Genomic DNA, 27938 nt, shown 5'->3' with positions numbered 1-27938 from the left:
TTTATTTATTAATTTTTTAATTAAAAAGGATAATCTATTTATTTAAAATATCAACCGCATGAGAGTAACATAACTTTTCAATTTTATTGTTTGCTACTCACGCGTTAGAAATAGTATAAAAAAAAATGCAGTAGTTTCTTGAGAAATAGACGTACTGTGTTTTTCTATCCATTTAGAAAAATAGGATCCATAAAATCAATTAAGGTCACACGGCAGAATGCTGCAGGGTGACTTGAAGATATATGAAAAGAACACTGATAAGTAAATCTATATTATAACAGGTTAGTTCTTGTGATTTGTGTAATTTGCTTTACTTGTTTCGATCTTGGATAGAGTCCGCTGCGTTTTTCCGGCTGCATCAATAATAACAAATTCAAAATCCCTATTTCATCTTGAAATTATGCCGACAGAGATGGAACATTGACGCAAACAATAGATTTAACCTTCAATTCTAAAATATAATGCGTTTACACGCACAAAAGTGATGCAAAATTGAACTGACAGAGCAATATAGAAACAGATAGAGGTTCAATATGATTAACCCGCACAGCCCCGCTAGCTGTAACTTGTTCCAATGGGTTATAGGAAAAATGAATTACAGTATCGCGGATTTGTGGTTGCCAAAGCGAAAATCCAAGATGAGGGAACATGGGAACAATTTTTTTATATACTACAGAGCATAAACATGGGCTTTTCGCTGCCAATAGAAAAGAAGAATCGAGAGACGTCGCTGAGTTGATAGAAGCGGTGATTGATGTTGGACGAAGCCGAAGACCAAAAGAATTCCGCTTGGATTTGCTTCTGTCGAACAAGGCTTAAACGTGCGTCTGGCCCAATAATTAAACTATATTTTGCAAATAGACCAAATGTACTCTTGCGGCTGTGCTATTTGTGAAATAATTATTTTAATATTAATAGTTAAAATAAAAGAATTCATGTACAATTCCAATTCAAGACAGTTTTAAAAATTTATAAAGTTAATTTACATAAAAAAAAATATGGAATACTTGTTTTAAATATATATAATTTTTTTTATATTATGTAAAATGTGAATCATTTTAGATACAATATTTAGTATTTAATAACGTGTCTAATTTTTAAAATCGTGTATTGCATATTATTTTTATTTGTTATATACGTTCTTGTTTATCGTTTAATTTTTTATACATAATTTTTATTAATCTTTTTTGTCTGATATTTTTATTTTCTAATTGGTTTAAAATATTTATCCATTGATATTAGAATTTTTTAATTGAATTCTTTAATATTTACCCTTTTTAACATTGATTTAAAACCAATATTCTTGATTTGTCTTTATATTACTCGAGCAGATAATGTGACAAATAACTACAAACAACAATAAAACTCTGGTCTTTAAAGTGAAATTTGAAACATAATTTTAAGTGACAGAGACATGTAAATGGGAAGGTATTGCTGTGTTTTTTCTAATGTTGTTTTGTTAATCCTTCCTAATAAAAATATTTATATATTAAATCCCATCTCCCTTCATGATCAGCCCAGCAGTCAATGAGAAAAATAATTGATGTGTGATTAATGTAATTAATATTCAATCAATCGAAAGCTGTCACACAGCATAAAAATTCTTTGTGGTCTCCGCATTTCTCCCTAACCTTCCCATTCACTGGCACTGCGAATCTTTTTAAGCTTTCCTTGCATACTTCGTCAAAATCCTATAATCCTAACAGCAAAGCCAAGCCAACCCATATTATCTCTTTCCAACCACCAAACATATTCCTCTAATCTCTCTTTTCTTTCGCTCTTCTTCCTCATGAACTTAATAATTCTGAACATATTGTTCTTTGCACTTCATTTTCCATCGTCAACCTTGGCTGAGTATCAGCCTCAAGAACGCGATGCACTGTTACAGCTAAGGGATTCTATGAATTCCTCTTCTGATTTGCATAAAAACTGGACCGGACCACCTTGTGAAGCAAATGTCAGCAGATGGTTTGGTATTGTGTGTTCGGATTGGCATGTAATTCACTTAGTCCTTGAAGGTATCCATCTAACAGGTTCTCTTCCGCCAACTTTTTTGTATAACATTTCTCTTTTGACCAAACTCAGCTTCACAAACAATGATGTTTCTGGACAGCTTCCAAATCTTACAAATCTTGTTCACTTGGAATCTGTTTTCCTTTCATACAACCGTTTCACTGGTTCAATTCCTTCTGAATATATTGAACTGCCAAATCTCAAACACTTGGAGCTTCAACAGAACTATTTAGAAGGCCAAATTCCGCCTTTTGATCAGCATACATTGATAGGTTTCAATGTTTCTTATAATCATCTTCGAGGCCCTATTCCTCCAACAGACGTTCTTAGAAAGTTCTCTAAGAGCTCCTACGATCATAACTCGAATCTCTGTGGCTTTCCATTATTAGACTCATGCACAGCTTCACCCTCTGCTTCTCCTATACCACCGCCAAAGGACAAGAAAGTGAAACTTGAAATTTGGATCGTTGTTTTAATTGCGGCAGTTGCAGCTTCACTTCCTCTATTGGTTGTGTTTGTTTTGTTTTGTTGTTACAAGAAAGTGCGTGAAAAAGAAACAGCAAAAGAACCACAGGCAGAATCAGCAGCACCAGGTATTACGTGTTTTTATTTACATGAGTTTGAAGTATACATAATTAGCCTCTATAAATATTATACAGTATCAAGTATAGAATTCATGGCAAATTGTAATGTTTTCATAAATTTTGAAAAATGAAATTTCTTGGAAGCATGGACACAGAGGAAATTGCCACATTCCGAAAGCACAGGGGATCCAGAAAGAAGGGTGGAATTAGAATTTTTCGAGAGGGATGTTCCTGTCTTTGACTTGGATGATTTGCTGAGGGCATCAGCTGAAGTGTTAGGCAAGGGAAAACTTGGCGCTACCTACAAAGCAAACTTGGAATCAGGTATTGCTGTTGCTGTTAAGAGAACGAAAAATATGACCGGCTTGAGCAGGAAGGAATTTGTACAGCAGATGCAACTGTTAGGAAACCTGAAGCACGAAAATCTGGTTAAGATTGTTTCATTTTACTATTCCAAAGAGGAAAAGCTGATCGTCTACGAATTTGTACCTAATGGCAGTTTATTTGAGCTATTGCATGGTCAGTTCAATCTTCTTTTCTTCCTTTTTCTTAAAAAATCTTAAAAATATATAGCCTCTCATCATACTTTTATATTATACTTACATATTAGAGAATAGAGGAAGTGGAAGAGTGCCATTGAATTGGGGAGCAAGACTGTGTATAATCAAAGATATAGCAAAGGCTTTGGCTTTCCTTCACCAATCCTTGCCTTCTCATAAGGTGCCTCATGCAAACCTCAAATCATCTAACGTGCTAATTCATCAAGATGGCCAAATTTACCGTTCCAAGCTAACAAACTACGGCTTCTTGCCATTACTGCAATGTCGGGAATTATCTCAAAAGCTGACAATTGGCAGGTCGCCGGAGTTCTGTCGAGGGAAAAAGCTGTCACATAAAACCGATGTTTACTGCTTTGGCATTATATTATTAGAGATAATCACTGGAAGGATTCCAGACGGGGTTTCATCATCAGAAAATGACGAGGATAAAGCTGATGACCTTTCTGATTGGGTTAAAACGGTAGTTAACAATGATTGGTCTACTGATATATTAGATATAGAGATCTTGGCATCCAGAGAAGGCCATGATGATATGTTGAGACTTACAGAGATCGCTCTCCAGTGTACTGATGTGACACCAAAGAAGCGGCCAAAAATCAGTGAAGTATTAACAAGGATACAGGAGATTGAGCATAAAAATTCACAGAATCAATAACATGATTGTTGAATCAAGTCTTTAATTAATGATTTTATCTGTATTCACGGAAGCACTTGAACCCTTAGTTGGTCGATCCGGTGCAAGTATGATGTAGTTTTAGTCCAGAAATACGTGTGGTTAATATAAAAAATAAAAATTCAGACCTCTATTAATTGTATATCACCATAGGCTTCTTTCTTTCATATTCAGTAGCAGATCAATGATAGAATGTTCTTGATCAACAAATCTCAGTTAATTTTAAACTACCATGCTGATACATATATACATACATGACATGATACATGTACATGCCTAATGTGACAGAATAATGAAGTGCTAAACATGTTCCTTTAGTTTATGTTTTAAATTTTAATTATTACTTTAATTTGAATAACAAATAGTAATAATAATATTTTAAAAATTATTGTGTCGAGAATATCATGCAATTCCTAAATCAGATTAGGTTGAACGTTGAATTTCATTCTTATCAGAAAAGTAATGAAGGGATAAGAAAAAAATAGAAACAGATCCAGTTGGAAGGAAAAGCAGAGCTATTGTAATACGTGTCAAGCTTAATGCATTAGCATCTCCCAAGTGTCCACAACGCTCCAACTCCTCTTTGGCTAATTTAAGCTCTAACGCCTACACTTCTCATCCATGCAAGAATCCCATTTCTCTATCTCTCCTCTCTTTCTTTTGTTTTCTTTAGCTAAGAGAAGCTAAGCTCTTAGCAACTTAGAAATCCTCACAGGAGGTTCACTTGCAGCGATTGAGCTAAGTTAATCAGCAGATACTGAAGAAGAAGAAGAAGTAGAAGAAGAAGAGAGCAAGTGCGTATACGTAGCTACCAGTTCAAGCACACCATGCCTCCTCGAAGATATATATTTGGGAGGACAGAAGAGGCCACCCATCCAGACTCTATCAGAGCCACATTAGCTGAATTCGTCTCCACTCTCATCTTTGTCTTTGCTGGCGAAGGCTCCGTCCTTGCTCTGGGTTTGTATCTAATAAAAGCTAATCCATTCCATATTTTTCTTGCAAGCTATAAAAAAACTCCTTTGTGTTGTGCAGAGAAATTATATAGGGAAACAGGTCCACCGGCTTCAGGACTAGTGATGATTGCACTTGCGCATGCATTGGCACTGTTTGCTGCTGTAGCAGCTAGCATCAACATATCAGGTGGCCATGTCAATCCGGCTGTTACTCTTGGAGCTCTTGTTGGAGGAAGGATTTCGGTCGTTCGCGCTTTCTATTACTGGATCGCTCAGCTTCTTGGTTCTATTGTTGCTTCTCTCTTGTTGAGGCTTGTCACTAATGGGATGGTAATATATACATAAATTTAACTTTCCGTTTTCAGCATTTTAGAATTCTAATAAATTAAAATTTATTTTTGGTGCAGAGACCGGAAGGATTTCATGTTACAGCAGGAGTTGGAGAGGTTCATGGGCTTATAATGGAGATTGTAATGACATTTGGACTGGTTTACACAGTTTATGCAACAGCAATTGATCCCAAAAGAGGAAGTTTAGGAATCATTGCCCCTCTAGCCATCGGTTTAATAGTTGGGGCTAACATTTTAGTGGGAGGTCCTTTTGATGGTGCGGCAATGAATCCAGCAAGAGCATTTGGGCCTGCGCTGGTCGGATGGAGATGGAGTAACCACTGGATTTACTGGGTTGGTCCTTTCATTGGAGGAGCCCTGGCTGGTCTCATTTACGAGTACATGGTCATCCCAACAGAGCCGCCACTACATCATACCCATCAGCCTCTGGCTCCTGAAGACTACTAAATCCTTTGGTTACAAGTTAATTAATTCTGCTTAGACAAACGATTTCTTTTCTTTAGTTGTTTCTTCATATACTTGTCTTGTGTTTCTGCTTTCTTCTACCTTTCTTCTGTTTCTTGTCTTGTCAAGTGCTGCTTTGGTCATGGATATAGTAGTAAATAAAATGTACGTCTGACTCTGTTTCACTGTATTTTATCCCATACTGATAGTGTCGGCAATAAAATTGTGGCCTTTAGGCCTTCCATTACACATGGCAGATATAAGGAAGCTGTGCAAGTAACATAATTTGATAAACATAAATAGAAAAAATTGATTTGTATAGTATCTAAATACAAAAGTGCACTCTATCATCGGTTATAGAGTCTGGCAACCCAGGGAGCAAGTTCAGTGTTATGGGGTGCTCTTGGGTTGGTCGCATAGTAATCAGACCAATAACACGGTGAGAGTCTTTCAGCGAATTTCCCATCGGAATATATACCAAACGGAAGCCAAGTTTCACCCCCATTCATCCTCCTCTTTCTTTCTCTAGGGTAAGCTAATGGTGCTTGTACGTATCTGCATCACACAAATAAGATTATGAGTTTTTAAGGTTCACCGAGACACATCCATGCTTCAAAAACAACATCTGCAATTACCAGACCATTTTTGAAGTTCTGGCAACTGGTTTCTTCAGTTGTTCTAAATGAAATACAGTCCTATCTAGCTGAAATTGCAGTGAAGACAAAGAAATGTACAGGGCGCCAAAAACACGTCCTAGTTAATAGCAACACTCTACAAACCGGATGAATTTATTAAGAAGAATATCACTGCAATTTGCTTAAGGTACAAAATTAACTTATCCATATCATTGACAACTTAGGTTTATCCTCTTTTATCTCAAAATATAAGTTAAGGTTTTTGCATGGGAGTTAAGAAAATAATTAATTTGCCTATTTATAATAAAACTAAGATTAATCTCATCAGATTACTTTTTATTTCAAAATCAATTTGTGAAAATAATTATTGTAAATTATTGTATATAATATAAATAAGGGTAATCCTTAAAATATTCAAGTCAATTTATATTTTTAACACAAAATAATCGCCTTAAACGACTACAATGGTGGTATGGACGCATACAATCATTTTGATAATCAACAATCCTATAGCTTCCTGTTAAAAACATACTTCGCTAATGGGAATTGGATATCCCTAGATGAATGAATGGAATTGATTCATCAAAGAAAAACAATGAAGAAAAGAAAAGACGAAGACTGCATGAAACATGCCTGGGTAAAAATGTCAAAAGATCATAATCCCACTCCACCTATCGAGCTAAAAATACCGACTCCAAATACATTAGCCCTCCAATATCTCATGGTTACTTTCTGCATCAATTGCACCTTCCATGCAAAACCAGCAAGTCCGTACTACATGATATGGCATATCATTCCGCGGAGCTAAACACATTTGAGTCCAGAAGGCTTTGTTCTAATACTCTAATTATCTTGGTCTAATTCCAACGACCATTCACAAGCAAACATGTCTCAACATGTAAAGAAGTCAAATCCTAATACTCAAACTAAAGAAGTGGAATCCAGCATAAGACTCTTAAAACAGCCCACCAAATCATAGTTATTCACCTTGTATGGTAGAAACATGCAGGTTGTACTAGAATCAATTTCAAACAGGAAACTATTCATGCAATAAGTAAGTTGATCATAAATATAAAGACTAAGTTTAGAAATATTTCAAATTTTGTTTATCCATATAATGAAATTAAATTTGTACTCAGGATTTGTTGATATCGTTAGTGATTGAGTTTGAAAGAGCAATTTAACAAGCTGAATTTAATATGTATAGTTCATTTTATACACCTGTCTTGAAGCTTGTGCCTAACTTAAAAAGTAAAGTTCATTTTATATTGTTTTTCTTGCACACAAACTATATGGGTACTTATATTATGTATTTGGTAAATAGTTATATAACAAGAAGATATATTTACCTGATACCATCAAGCATAGCATCCCAACAGAAATGAGTATGACCAAATACATGGCACGCAGATGCATTCCCCTTAGTTCCATGTATTGACCTTAAACGAACCTCGAGACAATCAGAACCAATGATTTTTGGGAGGTTTGGATAGAACAACATCCTCTTCTCAGGACATAGCTCTTGCCTGGAATAAGAAAAGATAATTGATAATCAGACATCCAATGGATAGTAAGCAATAAGGAACTATATACAATTTGACATTGTTCTTGTATACAATGTTCATTGGGTTTCAATTCTGACTTATTTTTACTTAATCAACATAATTTTAATTTTAATGACTTCTAGAAAAGTGGGGATTTTATGATATGACGCCTTTTAATAAGTAAATAACATGTGAAGTTCATACGCAAAGGGAGCAGCAAGCTATTCTGTATTAGCAGGAAATTAAAATTTTCTTTTCCTTCGTTTTGAGGACAATATATTATGCTTCTTTTTGTATTATCTTAACCTTTCTTCAAATATTTTTCTAACAATCAGAAGGAAGGAATTTGAAACACTCATACATGCGAAGAAATAGATAGATATATGGTCAGAAGTCAAGGATCACATTTTTAATGGGTAGCCAATATAAATTACTTACAAACCGAAGGAAGATGCTCATTTGAAGTATATCTCTAACAAGAAAATTCCAATGGAGCAATTACACATAAACTGATATATGCGGACTTAATTCCATTTACCACCACCTTATGCATCTTTTTTGTTTTTCAAACATAGAATTGATGTACATCTCATATGTCTTTCTATTTTTTTCCCATTTCAGGATTGTTTCATAAAGTATGACCTTACACCAGTTTAGCTGATGCTCAGAGATGTAATCCTGACAAGAAAGTACAGAACAAAAAAGCAACATAGTATTACCAAGTACAATTAGGACTAGGACTGATGAGGAATATGCTTATGACCACGAAGCAGAAGTCCTTTGAGAAACTTCTATATATCATTGCAAATAATAATATAATTCAAATAATACATCAGAAGACTTCAGTTCTTCTGGCTGGTGCAAGAGCAATTCAATGCATTATCGGTTGACTCAAAAAAAAAAAAAAATAAATAAAAGAACAGAAAAAAAAGAGAGAAAGGAAAACAAGTATCCAAAAATCAAGTAGTGGCTGCTTGGGAAGATTTAAGTTATAAGTTCCAGAGTTATATGGACGAGGCACTTTTCCCAAGATATGCACAACAGACCAAAAATATTGTCAAGACAAAGCATGGGGATTTCACCAACAGAACTTTATGAGCTCAGGGAACAAAAAAAAAAAAAAAAAAAAAAAAAAAAAAAAAAAAAAAAAAAAAAAAGAATTACCAAATTGGTTTTTAAGAAAATGAAAGTAAAAGCACTTTTTCAGTAAAATTTTTGTAAAGAAAGTTAAACAGCTGTGGGTGAATACTACAATTACCATGAGAAAACAAATGAAATACACAAGGCAAGGTTTATAACCATTGAAAAGTACTGTAAACAACTACAATTAGTCAGTCAACTTAAGAAAACTAGAAATTCTGTAATCATCAAATCTCAAAATTCAGCAGCTTAAGTAAGAACAGGTAATTTAATCAATGAGATATAGGCAAGTAGTTTTAGAGTGACTGACCTGGGAACAAAGTGAGAGAATGTAATTATTTGGCTACACTTCTTCTGGATGACCTTGATTTTTTCCCCATTTTCTTCATTCATCGAATCAAAATAGAGAGCAAGAGAGGTATCTCTGCTTGAAAGTTCCTTTGGCCACTTGCATGCATGAAAGTCCTTGCATGCCTATGGATAGAATTTTCAGGCCATGGAGCAATGAGACTAGGTTAGAGCTATAATAAAAAGAGAACAGGTCTTATTTGCAGCATAGGAAAACATGTGAAACATTATTAATGATGTCAATCGTACATGCAAGCAATGTTCACTGGAACCAAAAGGTTTTTCAAACCCTTACAAGAAGAGAAGAAAGTGAATCACCATCTCCAAGGACGGAATTCGGATGCCAATGACGTCCTCCTCTGTATCAAAACTCTGAGAATGTGGATTCAGAACATGACGAAGTGCAAATTAATCATTAAATCAATCAGCTTTTCGAGAATATTGATCTGATTACTAAAAATAGGATAAACAGTAGAGAATTATAGACCAATCACCTCATGGTACCAAGAAAACAGAGGTATGATTCCCAAGTCATCCATAACCATCGGTTTGGTCTCAACTCCAAGTCCTCTACATGCATCAAGCAATTTATTCAGCTTTTCAAGAGAATCAAGCTGGAAAAACAGTTGGCATTATGGATTCAAATGAAAATTTTTATCAGCTGAAAAGATGGATTACCATATAAAAAGCTAAGATAATGATTCTTACACAATGGTCTTGCTCAGAGCGACACCAGAGATCATGGTTCCCAGGAACATAAAATACATGTTGAAATTTATCCTTGAAAAGGGACATAGTGAACAAAAAGTTGCCGTATGTCTCGGCTACATCACCAGCAACAAGAAGAACATCTTTCTTGTGCTTTTCAGACGACAAGCACTTGACCCACGCCATGTTCTCAGGGTAGTCAGTGTGTAAGTCAGAAACAACAAAAACCCGAAAGCCAAAACCATCTCCTAAAGAGGAAGGCAATATTTGAGGCCTTGCAATGCGAGCCTGTTTTATATTTCCGATTGCTATTATCTGTCTGGAAAGATAATTCGAACGACGGGGCTGCTGAGATGAGCTCAGGCAAAAAGGGATGCATCTCAATTCGACCAACATTTAAGCCTGCTGCTTGGAAGAAGATTGTACGAAAATTTCATCCATTACTATAACAAATTGAAGAATTCAAACTTTAAATGGTAATTCAGCTAGTTGATGAGCAATCGATACTTCGTTTCACTTTTCACATATAAAACAAAGAATAATATATAAATTAAGAAAAAGAAAAAAGAGTACCTTCTTTCTTTTATTTTGGTTCAATCTGGCAACCGGTGGCGACCAGTACGAAGAACTGAGAGAGACGCTGCAAATGAAATAGTTTTCTGATTCTTCAATCGAAACGCACGTTATTGCGTTGTTGGACTCTGTTCCTCTCCAAACCCAATTCCGGGCTTGTCAAACCCAATTAGGAGGCGATGATGGATCGGTGGCCCAAATACTCCGATACATAAAGGCCTAAACGACGAATGGCATTTTCCATTACTGTTACTACTATTTATTGACAACTCATTGCAGAAATATTGGGTTTATGATGTACTGTCATCTTAATATTTGCTTACACTTAATATAGAAAACGACTGTTATACTTTATTATTGCTTTATTATTTTCGATATAAATAATTTTATTAGATTTGATTGGTGTATAGATATATACAATGAAGGTAAATAGAAAAAAAATATATTAAAATTGTGAGAGTTATTTTTATGTCAGCATCATTTATGAGTGCACTCTTACATGTACATTTATCCATGTAAAATGTCACATTTGTTCCTTCTGATACGCCTCTTGTCCAATTAAATTTTCCTAGTCCACAAGCTTTCCTGTTTTTTTTTTTTTTCTTTGCCACGCCTGTTATAATATTTTAACATTGTAATACTCCAACTCAATTGTCAGTGGACTAATAATTTGGTCATCTAATGTCTGTCTGCAATGCAAGAGGTCTGAAAAAACAAGAACTCAAATACAAACACAAAAGTATGTCCATTCACTGCACACTTGCTGGGTAATTTAATTTGTTGGTTGGTGCTGGTGCATTTGACAGGGAATGCTTGCTTAAATTAATGCATAAACAATTATAAAAATCATGGCTTTGAAAATGTGAAAGGAAATGATGGGTTTTGCATAGCTGTACATTACCTCAAATGTGGAAAAATCCGACCTCGAGTTTCTAGTTTCTATAAATATACTGTACTCTGTCTCTGCCTTTCCCATGTTTTATAGTTCATCACTGCCACCACCAATTATCAAACCTTTAATCTTAATCTTTTAACTTCCTCTTCTAATTGATTCTGTTAAGCTTATATGATGGGCTGTTCATCTATGAAATGTTGGTGGCTAACACAAAGAGAGCTGGTTGTGTTGTGCATTTTCTTCTCCATCTTACTGTTAGATGGTGATGCAACTGTTACTGCTGCTCGCCCATTAGACATGGAATCCAATTCTCGTAGAAATCTCTTGGCAAATGGACTTGGTCTTACACCACCTATGGGGTACTCTACCGTGCTATACTATAATGTTCGAGTGTTTGTCTTCATTAATTAATTATTCAGTTACTATATATATATATATATATATATATATATACTCATTTCATCTCTGTAACTGTGTCTAATGGGAAATAGCCATATGTTGATGAGATTGACAGATGGAATAGTTGGAACCACTTTCAGTGTCAGATTGAAGAGAAACTGATTAGGGAAACAGGTAATTTGAAATAGAAAATTGAAGAAATTGAATCGTTGAAATCAAAATTAGTTTAATGATCTCGATCGTTTTTATGATGGCAGCGGATGCTGTGGTGTCATCGGGACTTGCTGCACTTGGTTATCAGTACGTAAACTTGGGTAGGAAAAGACCATCAAAGTTCTTTCACGTGTTTTATTTATTTATATATATGGATTAATGAATCCATCTGTTTTAGATGATTGCTGGGCTGAGCTGAACAGAGACTCTCAGGTACTTGCTCTATTTCTTAAATGGAGTCTGTTTACTTTCTTACTGTTACTGGTAAAGAAATAAATAAAATATATAAATTACAGGGCAACTTGGTTCCTAAAGCTTCAACATTTCCCTCTGGAATAAAAGCGTTGGCAGATTATGTTCATGGCAAAGGCTTAAAGCTTGGGATTTACTCTGATGCTGGGTAAGTACGGTAATATCACAATATTATTTTCTCATAATTTTTGTTATATATACATACATGCTGGGAAGCTTTTTTATTAAAAATTACTTATTGCCTTTCCTAATTAAAGGACGCAGACATGCAGTAAAACAATGCCAGGATCATTGGGCTACGAGGAACAAGATGCAAAAACCTTTGCTTCTTGGGTATTTAATTATTATCTATTTCATTTACTTAAATTTAATTTCCTTGTAGCCTTTTTAATTTCAGAGTAAAATGCATACCCACAGGGGATTGACTATTTGAAGTATGATAATTGCAATGATGATGGTACAAGTCCAAAAGAAAGGTATTTGTTTTCTATTTTATTAATTTCTCAACTTCTGCTTGAGTTTCAGAATCATAATCAGTTCGTATTCTCCGAATTCTAAGCAGATATCCAGTTATGAGCAAGGCATTATTAAACTCTGGAAAGCCTATCTTCTTTTCACTATGTGAATGGTGAGCAAAAATTTGTTGTTTATCACCTTTTAAGATTAATGCTAAATTGCTATAATAAGCAGTGTTTCCGCTTCAGGGGAGAAGAAGACCCTGCTACTTGGGCTGCTGATATTGGAAATAGTTGGAGAACAACAGGAGATATTTCTAATAACTGGGAGAGGTTAGATGTAGATCATATTTCATCTCATTCTATCTTTTATAAAATTTATATTAATATAATTCGAACAAAATGACACTGACTAATCAATAAAGGTAATTTTGAACATAAAACATGTCTAACTAATTGTTTCGAGCAGCATGATTTCTCGCGCGGACTCAAACGATCAATGGGCATCTCACGCTGGACCAGGAGGTTGGAATGGTATAATACTTTTACAAAATTCAACTAATTTTTTTTTTCTGTACATATGTGTATCTTCTTTAATTTTGATCATCGACATAATTAAACTCCTATGCTGTCAAATTTACATTTGCATCAATAATTATTGGTAACAGATCCTGACATGCTTGAAGTTGGAAATGGAGGCATGACAATCGAGGAGTACCGATCACATTTCAGCATATGGGCATTGGCCAAGGTTATATATCAATCAATACTTGAAAAAGACATTTGATATCTATTTATTTTTCAGTCAGACGTATAATGATATATCTATATATACAGGCTCCTCTTTTAATTGGGTGTGATATTCGATCAATGAGCAATGAGACGTATGAAATATTAAGCAATAAGGAAGTCATTGCTGTTAATCAAGGTATATGAAATGACTAAACAGATTATAATTGATTTGCTTCTTTCAATTTAACTAATTGCTTAAAACGATATTTGTGGATAGATAAACTTGGAGTTCAAGGGAAAAAGGTTAAAGTTGATGGGAATCTAGAGGTCTGTCTGTGTTCTACATTTTGATTTCCATCTTTTATATATTTTGGTTTTATGAGCATATGTATATGTCTGTGTGTGTTTATGTGTAGGTTTGGGCTGGTCCTCTCAGTGATAGAAAAGTAGCAGTTGTGCTGTGGAATAGAGGTGGTTCTAAGGCTACAGTTACTGCGAACTGGTCTGATATTGATCTTAAACCGACAACTATCGCTGATGCTAGAGATTTATGGGCGGTGAGATATATATATGTTATATAGATATATATGATATATATATATATATATATATATATATATATATATATATATATATGCTAAAAGTTAAAATTATATATTCAAATATGCAGCACTCAACTCAGACATCAGTTGAAGGCCAGATATCTGCTGATTTGGATTCTCATGCTTGTAAAATGTATGTCTTAACACCACATAATGATCACTCTGGACCTGTCATATTGGGGTAAAATAGCCATCATACCTTGCCAAGCTCCCGTGGGAGACAACTTAAGGTGGAAAGCTTGAGTTTTTAGATGGAAGTCTTAAGTTTAAATCTTTCCAAATCAAGAGAGAAAGAGGCTAGGGGATATCTTCTTGTTTAGATTATTTCGTTTTTCCTTGTATTAAAAAAATAATAATATACGAAGTTTAAAGCGATTGATAACTATCGTTTATTCTCGAATATACTACTGAGATCCTATTTTTAGAATTTAATTTTATAGTCTCTCGGTTTTTTTTTTTTTTCTTGTTACATCACTTAAAGTTCAATTTATTTTTTAATTAATTGTCAGTAAAATATCATCAAGAATATCGAAAAGAGTGCATTATTATTTCGCTCTCAAGTCAAAATTATTTATTGTTTTCGTTAACAATTTATTATTTTAGAGAATCGTTTAAATACTTAACCATCTTCACGTGTGTTAAAGTTTACAGGAGAATAATATAATCAAAAATAAAATCAAGGTACTATATAATTAAAAATAATAAATATATGCACATGTATATTTTTAAGTCTAAAATCTAAATGATATTTTTATTCTGCTCAAGTCATTATATAGGTAATAACTAAATTATTTATATATAATTAATAACATAATAAACTATATAAAATTTAAGCAGACTATTATATATAAAGAATAAGAAATTACATAATAACTTAAGTTTAGTAATAAATGATTTAAAAAAATAATTTAGTAATAGATATTCATAATGTCATTTTATCACTGCCCAAAATCAATAATTACAAGAATCGCATTGAAATCATACTCAAAAGGTTTCAAATTGCAATTCTAGTGATCTAATTGATCTCTTTATTGATACTTTAAGTAGCTATTTGTAAAATTCCACTGCAGTATATTCTCCTCTTGTTTCACTAATCACTGCAATTCCATAACTGAAATTTCATGTCTCTTTCTTCCCTCTCATTTAGTTTTCTGGTCATGTATTGATTGGATGAATTAGATGACCCAAAGATTCTGCTGTTTCCTTCTGCAACTCTCTTCGGAAGAAGAAAAAGACGTGAAAAGAATGCCAGAACATCGAGTATAATAACATTATAAATATTTATATACAGATACCAAATGCAGAAGGCCCATCTAAAACTAGTGAACGTGAAGAGACCAGTATACCTATGGAACCTCATGATTCGCAACTCCACCAATGCTGGCCTCTTCTCTGAAACTTTGTACCTCTATTCATCCATGCTTTACAGCGGCACTCATGGCAATGACTTCACACTTCCTTTGGTCCTAAAAGCCTGTTCCAATATCAACTCCATACGCGATGGCACGAAAGTCCATTCCCATGTACTGCAACTGGGATTTCAACAAGATTTGTTTGTGCAGACATCTCTTCTTGACATGTACTCTAAATGCTGTGATCTTTCATCTTCAAGGAAAGTGTTCGATAAAATGCCCGTGAGAAGTTCTGTCTCATGGAATTCTATAATTTCTGCTTATTGTCGTTGTTCTTTAGCTGCTGAAGCCAGTTGGCTATTGCAAGAAATGCGGATTCTTGGTTTCAAACCTAGCTCCACCACGTTTCTTGGTTTTCTTCCCACTTGCCTTCTTCAGGAAGGCTTATCAATCCACTGTTGCGCATTTAAACTTGGACTTATAAATAGTTGTGAAATTCCTTTAACTAATGCTATCATGAATATGTATGTTAAATATGGCCGGGTTTATGAAGCTCGCACCATCTTTGATATGATGCATGACAAGTCAGTCATTTCTTGGACAACAGTTATCAGAGGTTATGTGGGTATTGGAAATGTCTCTGAAGCATTCAATTTGTTTAGCCAAATGAGAACAAGTATTAGACCAGACTGTGTAGTCTTTATAAGTCTTATTTCAGGTTGTGCGCAAGTGGGGAATTTGTTAGCAGCTTCCTCCATTCATTCTCTCCTAATTCAAGAAGGATATGATAATGAAGGTCCGATAAACAACTTGCTTGTGAGCATGTACGCAAACTGTGGAGACCTTGTCTCAGCTCAGAGAGTATTTGATATGGCACGTGAAAAATGTGTCTTCCTGTGGACATCAATGATTAGTGGGTATACTAAATTGGGTTATCCTCGTGAAGCTTTACAGCTTTTCAAGAAATTGTTAGGGACAGATATTAAACCAGATGAAGCAACTCTGGCTACTATCCTTTCAGCCTGCGCTGATTTGGGTTCACTCAGTATGGGCAAAGAGATCGAAGATCATATTTTGGCTAACGGATTACAATCAAAGCTTCAAGTCCAGACCTCTTTGATACACATGTTCTGCAGATGTGGGAATATAGAGAAGGCAGAGGCAATATTTGAGAAACTATCGAAGAAAGATTTAGCTGCTTGGAGTTCCATGATAAATGGTTATGCCATCCATGGTATGGGAGAAGAAGCTCTCAGTCTCTTTCACAAGATGCAGAAGACAGAAGCAATAAGGCCAGATGCTGTTATTTACACAAGCATATTACTGGCTTGCAGCCATTCAGGACTGATTGAAGATGGGTTGAAATTTTTTCAGAGCATGCAGAAGGATTTTGGAATAGAACCAAATGTAGAACATTATACATGCTTGGTAGATCTTCTTAGCAGAGCTGGTCGACTTGAATTGGCATTGAAAACCATCGAAGAGATGCCTGTCAAAGTACAAGCTCAGGCATGGGCTCCATTTCTCAGTGCATGCAGAAAACATCGGGAGCTTGAGCTGGGGGAGTTTGCATCAAGAAAGCTTTTTCATTTGAATCCTGAAAGTGTTGGAAGTTATGTTGTAATGGCTAATTTATATACACATGCAGGCAAGTGGAAGGAGGCTGCTGTGACAAGAAGGTTGATGGATCACAAACGGTTGGTTAAGAAATCAGGTTGGAGCTATATCGAGATTGATGGTTCTGTCCATATTTTCATTGTTGGAGATCGATCACACTATCGGTCAGATGATATCTATAATGAGTTAGAGGAACTAAACGTTAAACTTTTGGAAGCTGGGTATGTTCCAGAAACAGATACCGTGGTTCATGACTTGGAAAAGGAAGAGAAGGAGGAAACTTTGAAGGTTCATAGTGAGAGATTGGCTATTGCATATGGTCTTATCAGTACTGAGGCAGGTACAACTCTGAGGATCATGAAAAACCTAAGAACATGTGATGATTGCCATTCTGCTTTGAAATATATCTCACAAATTACAGGGAGGCATCTTATTGTCAGAGATGGTCACCGGTTCCATCATTTTGAATCTGGTTCCTGCTCATGCAAAGATTACTGGTGATTTTACTCCTAGTTATGTGCTTGAGTTCAATATGACCTGAAAATCGATCAAGGGCTTTAAGAATGAAAATGTGTCAAGCTTTCGCCGCAATTTGACTTGCTAAGAAGGGTCGTGCTATTTCTCGTTAAAAGCAAACAACTTGGGTATTATAAAAGGTAAATATTTCTTTAAGTTCAACTTCATATAATATTTATAAATTTTTCTACTATCAACCTTTTATGTAGGATTTTTTGATACATGGGTTGATTTATATGGTAAACCAAAATTATCATTAAAAAAAAGTTCATCTTTTATTACTATCTTGTCTCTTTTTTTCAAGTAAAAAGAATATTCTCTTTTGTTCTAAATAATTTTATTGGATTGATTTGGTGTGTAAGTGGTCATATACACATGGGGTCTTCCCTTTTTCCAATTGACCCAATCAAACCCGAAACTGTTTGTTTTGGTGCTGAATTAACTGTTGAATTTTAATTCTGGACTAATTAAGTCTAAATCTATCCACACACAACTCAGTGTATCCACTATACTTCCACTTTTTCATTTAAAAAATGTAAAAAGTAACATAGAGAAAGATTATTTGAAAGTAAATATGCTTAAGTTAGAAACCCTAAAAGCAATAAGGTGAAATCAAGATTTTACTGTTATGATTTGATGTGATGTTTTATTACTTTTTAACATTTTGTTGTACTCAATTTGTGTGTATCTCTTTCCAGTTTAAGTTCTAGGATAGATTTTAATATGAAATCAAGAATTCGAGAACCTATTAGGCCACAGAGAATCTCTGAATTTGGTTGGATCAATTAAATAAGTTTAAGGGCCAAATTTATACTTAAGCTGCAAGCTCTTCCATAAACTAATGGTTCCCATATTGAGGATTTGGCAATAACTTTCATACTTTTGTCGCATTTCAGGTGGAGTCATGCTGAACATTCCTAAAAGCAGACACTAGGCGGCAAGTAAGCTGACACGGAGCAAGATAGCTGATGCATATTCAGTTTAACCGTGAGTGCTTACTAATAATGAGTCGAGGCAAAACAAGATTGAGAAGTGAAACCTCAATGTAAAGCCGTGGAAGGAACGCAAGGAACAGATAAGGTATAACATTCATTTGAGGAGTCTGCATTAAGGCTAACAATTGTTACATGCACCGAGTTTTTTCATCAGTTCAGATGCTTCACATGTGATTGTGGTTTGCATGCTATAGATCGGTTTGGTGGGCGTAACTATTGGAGAATTTATAATTAGTGTGTCAAGTTATCTGTCGAGGCAGAGCCCTAAAATATTAATGTTTTTGCAAAAGAGGTGGACTGAAGCTGTAGATTGTCTCCCTATATATGAGACAATATTCGGGTTATTGATCTTGCCGCTGTTGCAAAATTCCATTTTGCAGAGCACTGTTTTACATTTTTATGTTAGATGAACTATATCTTGCACCCATTGAGTGGTAACAAAATTGAGGGAGATAGTGAAAGACGAGGAAATTACCACCAGACTCTATATAACTTCTGAAGCTTTGGAAAAAAGTATGTTATGCACGCAAAGGATCTAATTCCTCTCCCGGGCTTCCGCTACGCACCTTACAGCTACAGCGGGAGACATGGCCCAACCTAGTTTGAGCTTGCTTCTCTTAGTCCCACCCATGCATATTCTCCAGAACCAGGGGCTAACAAAAACCTATTGAAAACCAGGCCTACTGGACCTATTTGTACTGTATGTTTGGCAATCTTAGCGTGGAATAAATACAACAATTAAATGAACTGTGTGTTCAGAAGTATCTATTTGTACTTGTCTTACAACCTATAGCGACAGAGATTAATTTCAATATCTTGAGATTGTATTTGTATATTACATTTTCACTAAATGAATACAATCTAATACCCCGTGTAAGATCTGTATCAATTACATCTTAGTTTGCACAAGAACTGTGGAGTGAACAAGAATAGTAAGTGAATTTTATGTCAAAAAGAATCTTAGCACCTAGAATATTGTACATGATCTTTTTAATTCATGGATGCCTCCATTCCTCTACTATCTATAGCTTTCACTACAAATTATAAGTATGCCTATGCACTCCCTTTGTTTTTTGCAGTTTCATGGTCCTCGCATCTTCTCAACAATGTTCCTGCCCTTTTCCTCAATGTGACGTCTCTTCTCTTCAAGTTTCTCTCCCATCTTCTTCCCCAGATCTAGCATTCTTGCTCTTCTTCCCATCCTCTTTGGTCTTGAATCATCGTCCTCAACAGCATGATTCTGTTTTTCTGCAGTTGTGAGGGACCTAGATGGTGATTGACTCTCTCTGCTTTGATTGCAAATATCTTGTGGTTCAAAGCTTGCCAATAAAGGACTTGTTAGTTCTTGCAAAGATTTACTGCTTTCAATTGATGGCTTGGCAGAGCTTGATGAGCTCTCCAAGGTATCAGAAGAAGCAGAAATTGATCGCTGACTACATTCAACATTCTTCGATTTTAAATGGCTGCTTTCTGTATCACAATTGGAGGCTCTCCTATGAGCCTCCTCCTTGAGTTTTGCTTCATCAGATCGGGAACTAACAGCTTCAGATGCAGAGGCATGTTCGCTTGTGGCTTCTCGATTAAGCCAAATAAAAGGAGCAACTGTCTGGGGGACCCAGTCATTCTTTTCGGCCAACATCCAAGGAATGCACAAACTTTCACAGTTTGGAAGCACCATAGTTTCTCTGATAGCAGCCTGCAGAAACAGCATTAGGTGAAGCCACATGGCATTGTTAGTATAGCCTGGAATTTTGATCAGTGGGACCACAAAAATATTATTCATAATATTTACTTAACAATTAATCTTCCATCAATGCCAGTTAACTCTTCACAATATTGAAAAATTAAAAAAGCAAGCAAAGTTTGGAACTCCTTTAGTCTTACAAATCAAATAAAGTTTTACTTAAGAGTTACAACAAGACAATGTTTCTGTCGGCACACATATAGCAGGCATGCACCAGGGAAGGGTTTGATGGTTAAGATATTCTGCGTTAGTTACCTTGAGTGAATGAATGCAGCAGAAAATGGATAAGTTAAGGAAATAGGCAACTCGGTAACATGTGTAATTAATGGTCTTTTTTTTTTTTCAGTCTTACTCCAGTAATAGAAGGAATACTTATGGAGGGTAAATAAATAATATGTGATGAGAGCAATATCATACCTTAAACCGACTGATCAAGAACAAAGCAATATGTGCACTGCTAATCTTGTGTTCCCCAACAGATGACTCCAAGTCAAATTCTATATCAGGCATAGATGTGAAACCATACCATATCTGATCAGAAGGGGGTGGTTTTATATTTAACCGCAGAGTTCCACGAAGAGATGCCACCCTTATTGATAAAGAGAGGGGTACCTTAATTAAAACAGCATTAGTTAGGGAAAATAAGGAAGTTTATTCTTACAGTGATGCATCCTAAGAACCATCAAGGAAAAACCAAAAGAATGTACTACAAGAGCCAGAATTTCAATATCGTACCAAGTTTTGCAACTTTGTTGAAGTTCCACCTTATGTAACCATTTTTCAACTTTTCTATTCTTTATAATTTTTTTTTTCACATTATCAACCAACTTGAAATAATTTGAAATGAAAGTCAATTTTAAATTATTGCATCAGCACACTTTGCATGTTCAAATGTTCCATGAATAAATAGCCATACAAAGAAAGAGAGGAATAAAAGACACACTTAAGAGAAAATCATATTTGTATATATGATTTCACACCAGGAAGCAAAAGCCAATGACAGCTCTGGCAAACATGCACCCAAGAGCTGACCGCCCAACAATGATTTTGATTTTTGAATATTCCCCTCCTATCTTCCATTTGCCAATCTTGTCATCATTATAGCCACTACTTGACAATCACACCCCTCTCAGGTATTCACCAATTTTATGAATAGTTCAATATTGTAATATACAAATACCTAAACAAAATAGCCATAAAAAATGTTCCATTGAGTTACTAGCAAAACCACGATTGATGCTATTCCAATCTTTTGCATGTGACCAAACTATCTAGCAAGGGGATTTTTGTCAGATTTGAATTGCATCTACGAATTTTCATAACCGTTGACAGCACGTGTGAATTTGTGTGTAGCTATACATGTATGATACAAACCTGTGAAACCTGTTTTGCAATAGAATTAAGAATGGACTTCCACCTTGATACATTTGTTGATGTTGGCAAATAATCTGTAGAGTTTTTGAACCCATCTGCAAGAAAGAAAGATCAGCTGCAATTGTTATCATTCATCATTAATTTCTGTAAACCAGATGCTAAATTCAGTGTAATTGCTCTTGCCTAAACTAATAAAATTGTATGACAATGCAGGCAAGAAATTTACGCCCTTTATAGGACCTAATTGTATCTTACTACTCTGTTGACCCGTCTAAGTTATCTGTCCATCATAATCACTAATGTTTGTTTTAATTTTGTTACAAATTAATGATTACATCACATCTCAACTTGGAGAATTAGAGAACTAAGCAATTTGAAGCAGCAAGGCATTTGAGGAAACCTTTGCCTCATAAAAGTTTTGAAGGATAGCAAAGAAAAGATCCCAGAAGAGCTCTAAAAGACATCCATATGCATGCATTAACATTCGTCTTATCATACTAGCAAACTTTTGCAGTTACCAGTAACAAACTACTTTTACCAGAATTTAGGTAACATTTAATTGGATCTTGACTTTACAACTGGTGGTCAAACACATTATTAGAATCTTCAACAAGCACAGAATCACATAATGGAGTCACTGATCAATTATGAATTAGGACATCATTATAAGGATCATATCATATTCTGTCTTTGTATTTAAGCATTTGCATACATATAAGGAGCATATAAATCCAAATCAGTACTTATTTATTCTTACCAAGTTTAAGATTTCCTTCATTTCTCTGATCTTGTGCATCAATGGATCCTTCAGAAAGCTTCAGCTGTTTTCCAAAATATTCAATACCTTCCAAAAGGTCTGGAGGGACATCCCCATCAGAGTTGGATTCTGAGTTCGTATCCCCCATATCTTTCTGGAGATTCTGAACTTCCAGTCTTGTTTCAATGTCTAGTACCAACCCGCCACTATATTCAACATCAACTTCCCATGCCCATACCTCGTTCATGTCCATGGGAAGAACTCTAATACCATGGATATAAGGTGGTAGACTCCCAAAGCCTAGATCAGTACATATGACTTCACCAATGTAACTGGGTATCCTCATATTAGACAATGTTCTCTGTTATACCAAATTGGAAAAAACAGAAATTAAAAAAATCACTGGTCTCAATATGTGTGTCCATATATCTAAATAACAAAAACAATACACATACAAACTTGTTCCTGGACCTGCATGTAATGATGCGAAAAACATGGTATTTTATGCTTAGATATTTCAGTTCAAGAAATAAATATTTCACAACCAAATATATATTTATATAAACCTCTACTGGTAGTTATAATCTCAAGTATCTTAACAATAACAGAATGAAATTTATTTGATGGACCAATCCCCGTAAGTGCTGCACAGTATAATACTAGAAATAACATCTAATGTATCTCCTATTAGCTTTGAACTTAGCTGGCATTCAAGCACACAAATAAATGCAGTTAAATTTTGAGAAATAATAGACCTGAATCCGCGCTTGAACTGAACTCTTTATCGTAGCATTGCTCTTGGCATCAAAAAAAATACGAGAAACAAGCAAATTCCAGCAGAGCGTTCCTTCATCAACATTGAACTTATCATCAGAGTCCAGATCAGAAACAACAGAAATATGGCTCTGGTTTGCTACATGGGAAAAGGGCGATGATGACAGTACTGCCATATTCTCCTCCTCAGAATTCAGACGTGCCCTTCCTGTTGGAGCAGTCTTTACCAAGCTACTGGTCAACGTTGGATCTTGGAATGAGCGATTCTTCTCGTTAATCTTTCTCTCTTCACGGCCTACTGGGAAATTTCCTCTGTTATCTGTCTTTGAAGCCTTTCTGGCAAGCTTTTTCAGAAACACGCGGACCTTTGATGCAGAACCATCAAGCTTAGTCATCCTGTCTACAGGCTCAGCATTGAACCCCACTGAGGGCTTCATAAATGAAGGGTATCCTGTATTTAAGGATGTCAAGTAACAATGGAATTCTTCACGCAACTTGGTGAACCAATTAAGTCTCTCTTTGTCATCGCACGAAGCAAGACGAAGGGCTTTACACCATGACTCTTTCTCCCAAGATGTGTCCAGATAAATATAAATTGTCTTACTTGCATTATATATCACCGAAGTCTTGCTCTCCACTTTTATGGGAAATCGTTTGGCCCTGCAATGTCACAAAATTTTGCACAATGATAAAGATTAATAGTTTGCAGATTTCTTACTTTTAATTGATGTAAAAAATTCTAATTCCCTTAGCTTTACCATCAAGTAATTTTTTAAAAGCATGAAAAGACCTATTTTCTGTTCATGAGAAGGGAGAAAAAGAAAGAGAGGAACAGGGGAGGGAGGAGGGTGAGAGGTTCTAAAAGGATGTAGTTCAATGACTCCTGTCAACAAGAAGGGCTAGGAAAGGATATTTCGCTGCAGCCTATCACAAGACATCAGGCAACAGAAAATTTCATTGGAAGCTTACTGTTAGAAGAACCATCCTCACTGAAGCCATGTTCATTCAAAGAAAGAAAGCATAATTTAGATGCAGAAACAATGACCCACATGACAATGCCACTTAGAATTCTGAAGCAGAACGAGTTCACAAGGTCTGTGAATTCAGTTCTATGCAAAAAAGATGAAGCTTGAACCCTGCCCTGCAACAATTTTGTTTTTTGAAGGGGAAAAAAAAAAAAAAAAAGAGAAAAGAAAAGGAGAGGAGGAAGCGGAGGAGCCTTTTATTGCCTTCAAGATGAGGTGAAGCATGAGAAACATTAAGGTTATGGTTAGTATAACGTGGTAGAATATGATATAACATATTCAGATGAATTAAAATTGGAATAATTTTACAGGTTTTTATGCAATAGGAGGGTCTCTAATAAGGTTCAAGGCAAATTCTATAGAATGCCTTAAAACCAATGATGTTATACAGGCATGAATTTTAGGCCCTGAAAGTCGAACATATTCACAAGATGAATGTTGTAAGAATGTTAACTTTAAGACAAATGTGTGGTCACACAATATTGGACTAGATTAGAAATGACCACATCTGACAAAAGGATAGCACACATTGGAATAAAATGAGAGGACATCTAAGATAGTTTAGTCACTTTGTAGACCCCATTTCCAGCTTATGAATGTGATACACTGATGATAGAGGGTATTAAAAGGGAAAGAAGTAGACTCAAGACAACATAGAGGGAAGTTGTCAGAAAGGAACTACTAGCTCTTTACATTAGTACGGATTTAGTTATGAGCAAAGTGAAATAAAAATAAAGGAATCATATTGCTGAACCCAACTAGTTTAAGGATTAAGGCTTAGTTGTTGTATTTTGAAATAATGAACTAAACTACAGTTGATTAAATTACACTACATCAGTTAACATAATGCCAAACTGAACCATGGTGAATCAATGACAATTTGTTTAAAATAAGGAAATGATAGTCCGGCATCAAAGGAAAAGCAAAAAACTCAAGGTATAGAGAAGAAAAAAAGACAAGCCTTCCCAACAAGCAAGTAAAATTGAAAGGAAACTCAGAAAAATCATATTGCATTAAGTCACACGATGCAACAGATCAGTGAAGAAGTGTATGGCAAATGCTGTTGTACCATTTTCTTGAGGGAAGGTCGGTAGCAGAAACAGCGTCTATTGTGCAACTCTTTAATGGAATAGTCGCATGGGAACCATCTGAATCTGTCAAAATAAGCGATCGATCCTTGATTCTTGCATTCCTCTTAACAGGATTAACCTCAAAGAACTTTTTCTTCTTTGGCTCTTTTGGGGCCTTTTCAGCCAGCCAATTTTTGGGAAGTTTGTCCGATTCTAGAACCCACACAACACCCTGAGTCACAAAAGCAAACCAGACAGCCATCCAGCAAATAAGGAGTTTGAAAACGTAATTACAGAAGCAAAAGAAATATTAAAATTAAAATGTGCGTACATGCAAAGTATGAAAAAATAGAGGGAAATTTAAGCTTCTTGAGAGAGAGACGACGAAGGTGTACTAGACTTAAGAAACAGAAGTTATTGAGACGATGGCGATAATTTTGAAGTTGCCCCATAAGAAATGCTTAGTTATAAACACCATCAAGCTAAATTGGTAATAGAAAATGAAAGATGAGAATAACCATGCAGATGATCAATGGTACCGAATTAAGCAGATGAAGTTGAAAAAAGCGACCTTCTTATTATAAGCGTAATCGAGTGACTGATGGGGATCGAGATCTTCATGAGACGATGATTTGTGCTCTTCTTTTCGAATTTTTTGATTCAATCGTTTTATGAAGACATAAACTCCCAAAGCTTCAAAGGCAACAACAGCGAGTGCCCCAAACGAAAATCCACAAAAAAATACCAGTAACCACCACATCACCTTCTTCCTTGCTTTCTTTTTTCAGTCGATAAAATGTACTTTCTCGCTGATAAGAACAACTTGAACTAATAAAGCCTCAGCCAGATCAGGTTTCAGTTAACGATCAAACATTAAAGCATCAGAGAAGTAGAAACTGAAGAATCATTTGTTCCTCACTGTGCTTGTACAAATTGAAAAGTGAAATTCCCCTTGACAGAATATGGAAACGAAAGCAGAATTTCAACAAAGCAGTTAAATACTTAAACGCAACGCGTGCTTTTGTTGGGGATTAGGAAGCGTAACTCCTCAACCGTTGCTAAATTTTATTCTATCAACCGCACCTATGGGTCGGCACGTGATTGCCATCCCTTATTAATTCATAAAGACCTTGTTTTATTTCTGTAAGTACAGAATAAAAGAGGAAATTATTCATTTATTATTTTTTAAGCATTACAAATTCAAATCTGGGTGATTATTCTCTTGATAATTAATTTTATTAATTAATATTTAACTACCATAACCATGGCAGTAACATAGAAAGCTTTTAATTTATTAATTTCAGATCTTTTGTTTCTTAATGGATTTGTTTTCGTTGGGTTGGTTTGAAGAGGGGGAAAAGGAAACATTGAAGTATATACCTAAAATTTGGACCTAACTAGAACCATAATTTGTTTTAAAACATATTTTTAATTTAATTTTAGAAAATAAGTTAAGGTTTTTCTTTCCAATTTAATAATAAAATATGTTTTATATTTAAAAAATGCATATTTAAACACTTGAATTTAACAATTTTCACTCCTTAAACTCTTAAATTTTTATTTATGAACAATATACCCTCTAATTTTAATATTTATTAGAAATAAGCCTTTTTTTTTTAACTGTGATATAGAAAGATGCAGCCTTTATTAAAATGAATAGTTAAATAAGCAAATAAGCCTTCACATTTTAATAAATAAAGCATATTCTATATCTCAGTTAAATAAGGGTTTAATTTTAATAAAAAAAATAAAGATTAAGAGACTTAATATCGATAAATAAAAATACGGAGGGCTAAAGTCAAACATTCAATAAGTTTACGGGTATAAATATAGAGATTTTTCCTATTTTAAATTATTAAAACTTTAAATATCATAGCTTTATGAATACTTTAGCATGAAGCATCAAATAAAGGAAAAAGCTAGGAAGCAACGCGAAACTGCATTATTGATTGAATTTGGGACCGGGAACATATGCACAGCAATGGACCATGCCCCTAGTTTTATTTTATTTTTTTAATTTACCTTATAAAATGTAAAAAATTTTATATTTTACCTATAAAATACTGATTTTTTTCAATTTGGCACACTAAAATAGTGATTTTAGTCGTTATTTACTCTCTTTAGCGTTATAGTCACCGGTAAAATACAAGTAAAATCAATAGCTTATCAACTGCATAACGAGTTAATTATATTACGATTGAGCTACTACAAATTTTTCATAATTCTTTAACTCCGTTAAAGTTTCTCTTTTTTTTTTTTTTTTTTTTTGTTACCATCAATCATACAATCTTTGCAAGTACAGATTTTGTAAAGCAAATATTAGGAAACTTTCTTTTTCCTTTTTTAGTGAAACATAAATAAATAATGTCGGCAGACAAAAAAAAAAAAAAAAAAAAAAACAGGTTGCAGAGGTTTTTTTTTGTATCCTCGATCAAATGATTTTTGCTCCTTCTTTATAGTGCTAACATAAACAAAATGAGGAATTTTCATTGACGTCACCAAACCAAGTAAATTGTTATGTAGCGGGTAAAAGAGTTGGCTTAACTTCTCCATACACATCAACATCAACCGGCATCGTTAAATAATTTTAATTTTAGCAAAAATAGTTGTAATTTAACTAAATTACTTTTTTTTATCA

General features: G+C 34.8%; 6 protein-coding genes across 10 annotated transcripts; 4 read left to right on the top strand and 2 right to left on the bottom strand.

Annotated features, from left to right (window-relative positions):
- Window positions 1–1675: 1675 nt before the first annotated feature.
- LOC105631208 (putative leucine-rich repeat receptor-like protein kinase At1g68400) lies at window positions 1676–4006 on the top strand. The gene is made up of 3 exons (XM_012213241.4): window positions 1676–2606; window positions 2742–3116; window positions 3208–4006. The coding sequence occupies exons 1-3, from the start codon at window positions 1790–1792 to the stop codon at window positions 3810–3812; spliced, it is 1797 nt and encodes a 598-aa protein (XP_012068631.1). The 5' UTR covers window positions 1676–1789; the 3' UTR covers window positions 3813–4006.
- Window positions 4007–4459: 453 nt separating this feature from the next.
- On the top strand, window positions 4460–5827 carry LOC105630176 (putative aquaporin TIP3-2). Of its 2 annotated transcripts, XM_012211925.4 has the most exons (3): window positions 4462–4790; window positions 4866–5116; window positions 5194–5827. In XM_012211925.4, the coding sequence occupies exons 1-3, from the start codon at window positions 4658–4660 to the stop codon at window positions 5581–5583; spliced, it is 774 nt and encodes a 257-aa protein (XP_012067315.1). In that variant the 5' UTR covers window positions 4462–4657; the 3' UTR covers window positions 5584–5827. The 2 variants fall into 2 exon arrangements, with proteins under 2 accessions (XP_012067306.1, XP_012067315.1); XM_012211916.4 differs by having other exon boundaries at window positions 4460–5116.
- On the bottom strand, window positions 5784–10689 carry LOC105630189 (uncharacterized). Of its 4 annotated transcripts, none has more exons than XM_020678333.3 (7): window positions 10529–10689; window positions 9956–10398; window positions 9742–9861; window positions 9566–9619; window positions 9210–9373; window positions 7565–7741; window positions 5784–6135 (listed from the first exon to the last, which is right to left on the bottom strand). In XM_020678333.3, exons 2-7 carry the CDS (start codon window positions 10349–10351, stop codon window positions 5928–5930), a joined length of 1119 nt encoding a protein of 372 aa, XP_020533992.1. In that variant the 5' UTR covers window positions 10352–10398; window positions 10529–10689; the 3' UTR covers window positions 5784–5927. The 4 variants fall into 4 exon arrangements, with proteins under 4 accessions (XP_020533992.1, XP_020533994.1, XP_012067335.1 ...); XM_020678335.3 differs by having other exon boundaries at window positions 9956–10357; XM_012211945.4 differs by having other exon boundaries at window positions 9956–10360; window positions 10529–10685.
- Window positions 10690–11233: 544 nt separating this feature from the next.
- LOC105631197 (alpha-galactosidase) lies at window positions 11234–14508 on the top strand. The gene is made up of 15 exons (XM_012213230.4): window positions 11234–11782; window positions 11938–11996; window positions 12080–12136; window positions 12214–12248; window positions 12332–12435; window positions 12545–12620; window positions 12705–12763; window positions 12850–12915; window positions 12992–13075; window positions 13212–13276; window positions 13411–13493; window positions 13580–13670; window positions 13752–13801; window positions 13891–14031; window positions 14145–14508. Exons 1-15 carry the CDS (start codon window positions 11595–11597, stop codon window positions 14259–14261), a joined length of 1275 nt encoding a protein of 424 aa, XP_012068620.2. The 5' UTR covers window positions 11234–11594; the 3' UTR covers window positions 14262–14508.
- Window positions 14509–15080: 572 nt separating this feature from the next.
- Window positions 15081–19672, top strand: LOC105631189 (pentatricopeptide repeat-containing protein At4g33990). Its single transcript, XM_012213220.4, has 2 exons — window positions 15081–17701; window positions 18458–19672. Exon 1 carries the CDS (start codon window positions 15375–15377, stop codon window positions 17544–17546), a length of 2172 nt encoding a protein of 723 aa, XP_012068610.1. The 5' UTR covers window positions 15081–15374; the 3' UTR covers window positions 17547–17701; window positions 18458–19672.
- On the bottom strand, window positions 19359–26339 carry LOC105630166 (uncharacterized). The gene is made up of 7 exons (XM_012211904.4): window positions 25872–26339; window positions 25300–25532; window positions 23187–23865; window positions 22432–22792; window positions 21675–21769; window positions 20718–20912; window positions 19359–20252 (listed from the first exon to the last, which is right to left on the bottom strand). The coding sequence occupies exons 1-7, from the start codon at window positions 26058–26060 to the stop codon at window positions 19638–19640; spliced, it is 2367 nt and encodes a 788-aa protein (XP_012067294.1). The 5' UTR covers window positions 26061–26339; the 3' UTR covers window positions 19359–19637.
- Window positions 26340–27938: the final 1599 nt, after the last annotated feature.

The sequence above is a fragment of the Jatropha curcas genome, chromosome 5 (genome assembly GCF_041381405.1).
Source record: "Jatropha curcas cultivar XTBG-Jc1 chromosome 5, XTBG_Jcur_1.0, whole genome shotgun sequence".
In the NCBI taxonomy this organism is placed as follows: domain Eukaryota; kingdom Viridiplantae; phylum Streptophyta; class Magnoliopsida; order Malpighiales; family Euphorbiaceae; genus Jatropha; species Jatropha curcas.
This window is presented reverse-complemented; position numbering and strand designations above follow the sequence as displayed.

Excerpts from the sequence above, each read along its gene's own strand:
- LOC105631208 (XM_012213241.4), top strand. The coding sequence starts at position 1,790 with ATGAACTTAATAATTCTGAACATATTGTTCTTTGCACTTCATTTTCCA. Across the intron at positions 2,607-2,741 it reads GGCAGAATCAGCAGCACCAG|CATGGACACAGAGGAAATTG; the intron begins GTATTACGTGTT and ends ATTTCTTGGAAG. Across the intron at positions 3,117-3,207 it reads TTTATTTGAGCTATTGCATG|AGAATAGAGGAAGTGGAAGA; the intron begins GTCAGTTCAATC and ends CTTACATATTAG.
- LOC105630189 (XM_020678333.3), bottom strand. The coding sequence starts at position 10,351 with ATGTTGGTCGAATTGAGATGCATCCCTTTTTGCCTGAGCTCATCTCAG. Across the intron at positions 9,374-9,565 it reads GAATTCCGTCCTTGGAGATG|GCATGCAAGGACTTTCATGC; the intron begins GTGATTCACTTT and ends TTCTATCCATAG. Across the intron at positions 7,742-9,209 it reads TTCTCTCACTTTGTTCCCAG|GCAAGAGCTATGTCCTGAGA; the intron begins GTCAGTCACTCT and ends TTCTTATTCCAG.
- LOC105631197 (XM_012213230.4), top strand. The coding sequence starts at position 11,595 with ATGATGGGCTGTTCATCTATGAAATGTTGGTGGCTAACACAAAGAGAG. Across the intron at positions 13,671-13,751 it reads AGTCATTGCTGTTAATCAAG|ATAAACTTGGAGTTCAAGGG; the intron begins GTATATGAAATG and ends ATTTGTGGATAG. Across the intron at positions 13,802-13,890 it reads AAGTTGATGGGAATCTAGAG|GTTTGGGCTGGTCCTCTCAG; the intron begins GTCTGTCTGTGT and ends GTTTATGTGTAG.
- LOC105631189 (XM_012213220.4), top strand. The coding sequence starts at position 15,375 with ATGCAGAAGGCCCATCTAAAACTAGTGAACGTGAAGAGACCAGTATAC.
- LOC105630166 (XM_012211904.4), bottom strand. The coding sequence starts at position 26,060 with ATGTGGTGGTTACTGGTATTTTTTTGTGGATTTTCGTTTGGGGCACTC. Across the intron at positions 25,533-25,871 it reads ATTACGCTTATAATAAGAAG|GGTGTTGTGTGGGTTCTAGA; the intron begins GTCGCTTTTTTC and ends TTTGTGACTCAG. Across the intron at positions 23,866-25,299 it reads GACCTTCCCTCAAGAAAATG|GGCCAAACGATTTCCCATAA; the intron begins GTACAACAGCAT and ends GTGACATTGCAG.
- LOC105630176 (XM_012211916.4), top strand. The coding sequence starts at position 4,658 with ATGCCTCCTCGAAGATATATATTTGGGAGGACAGAAGAGGCCACCCAT. Across the intron at positions 5,117-5,193 it reads GGCTTGTCACTAATGGGATG|AGACCGGAAGGATTTCATGT; the intron begins GTAATATATACA and ends TTTTTGGTGCAG.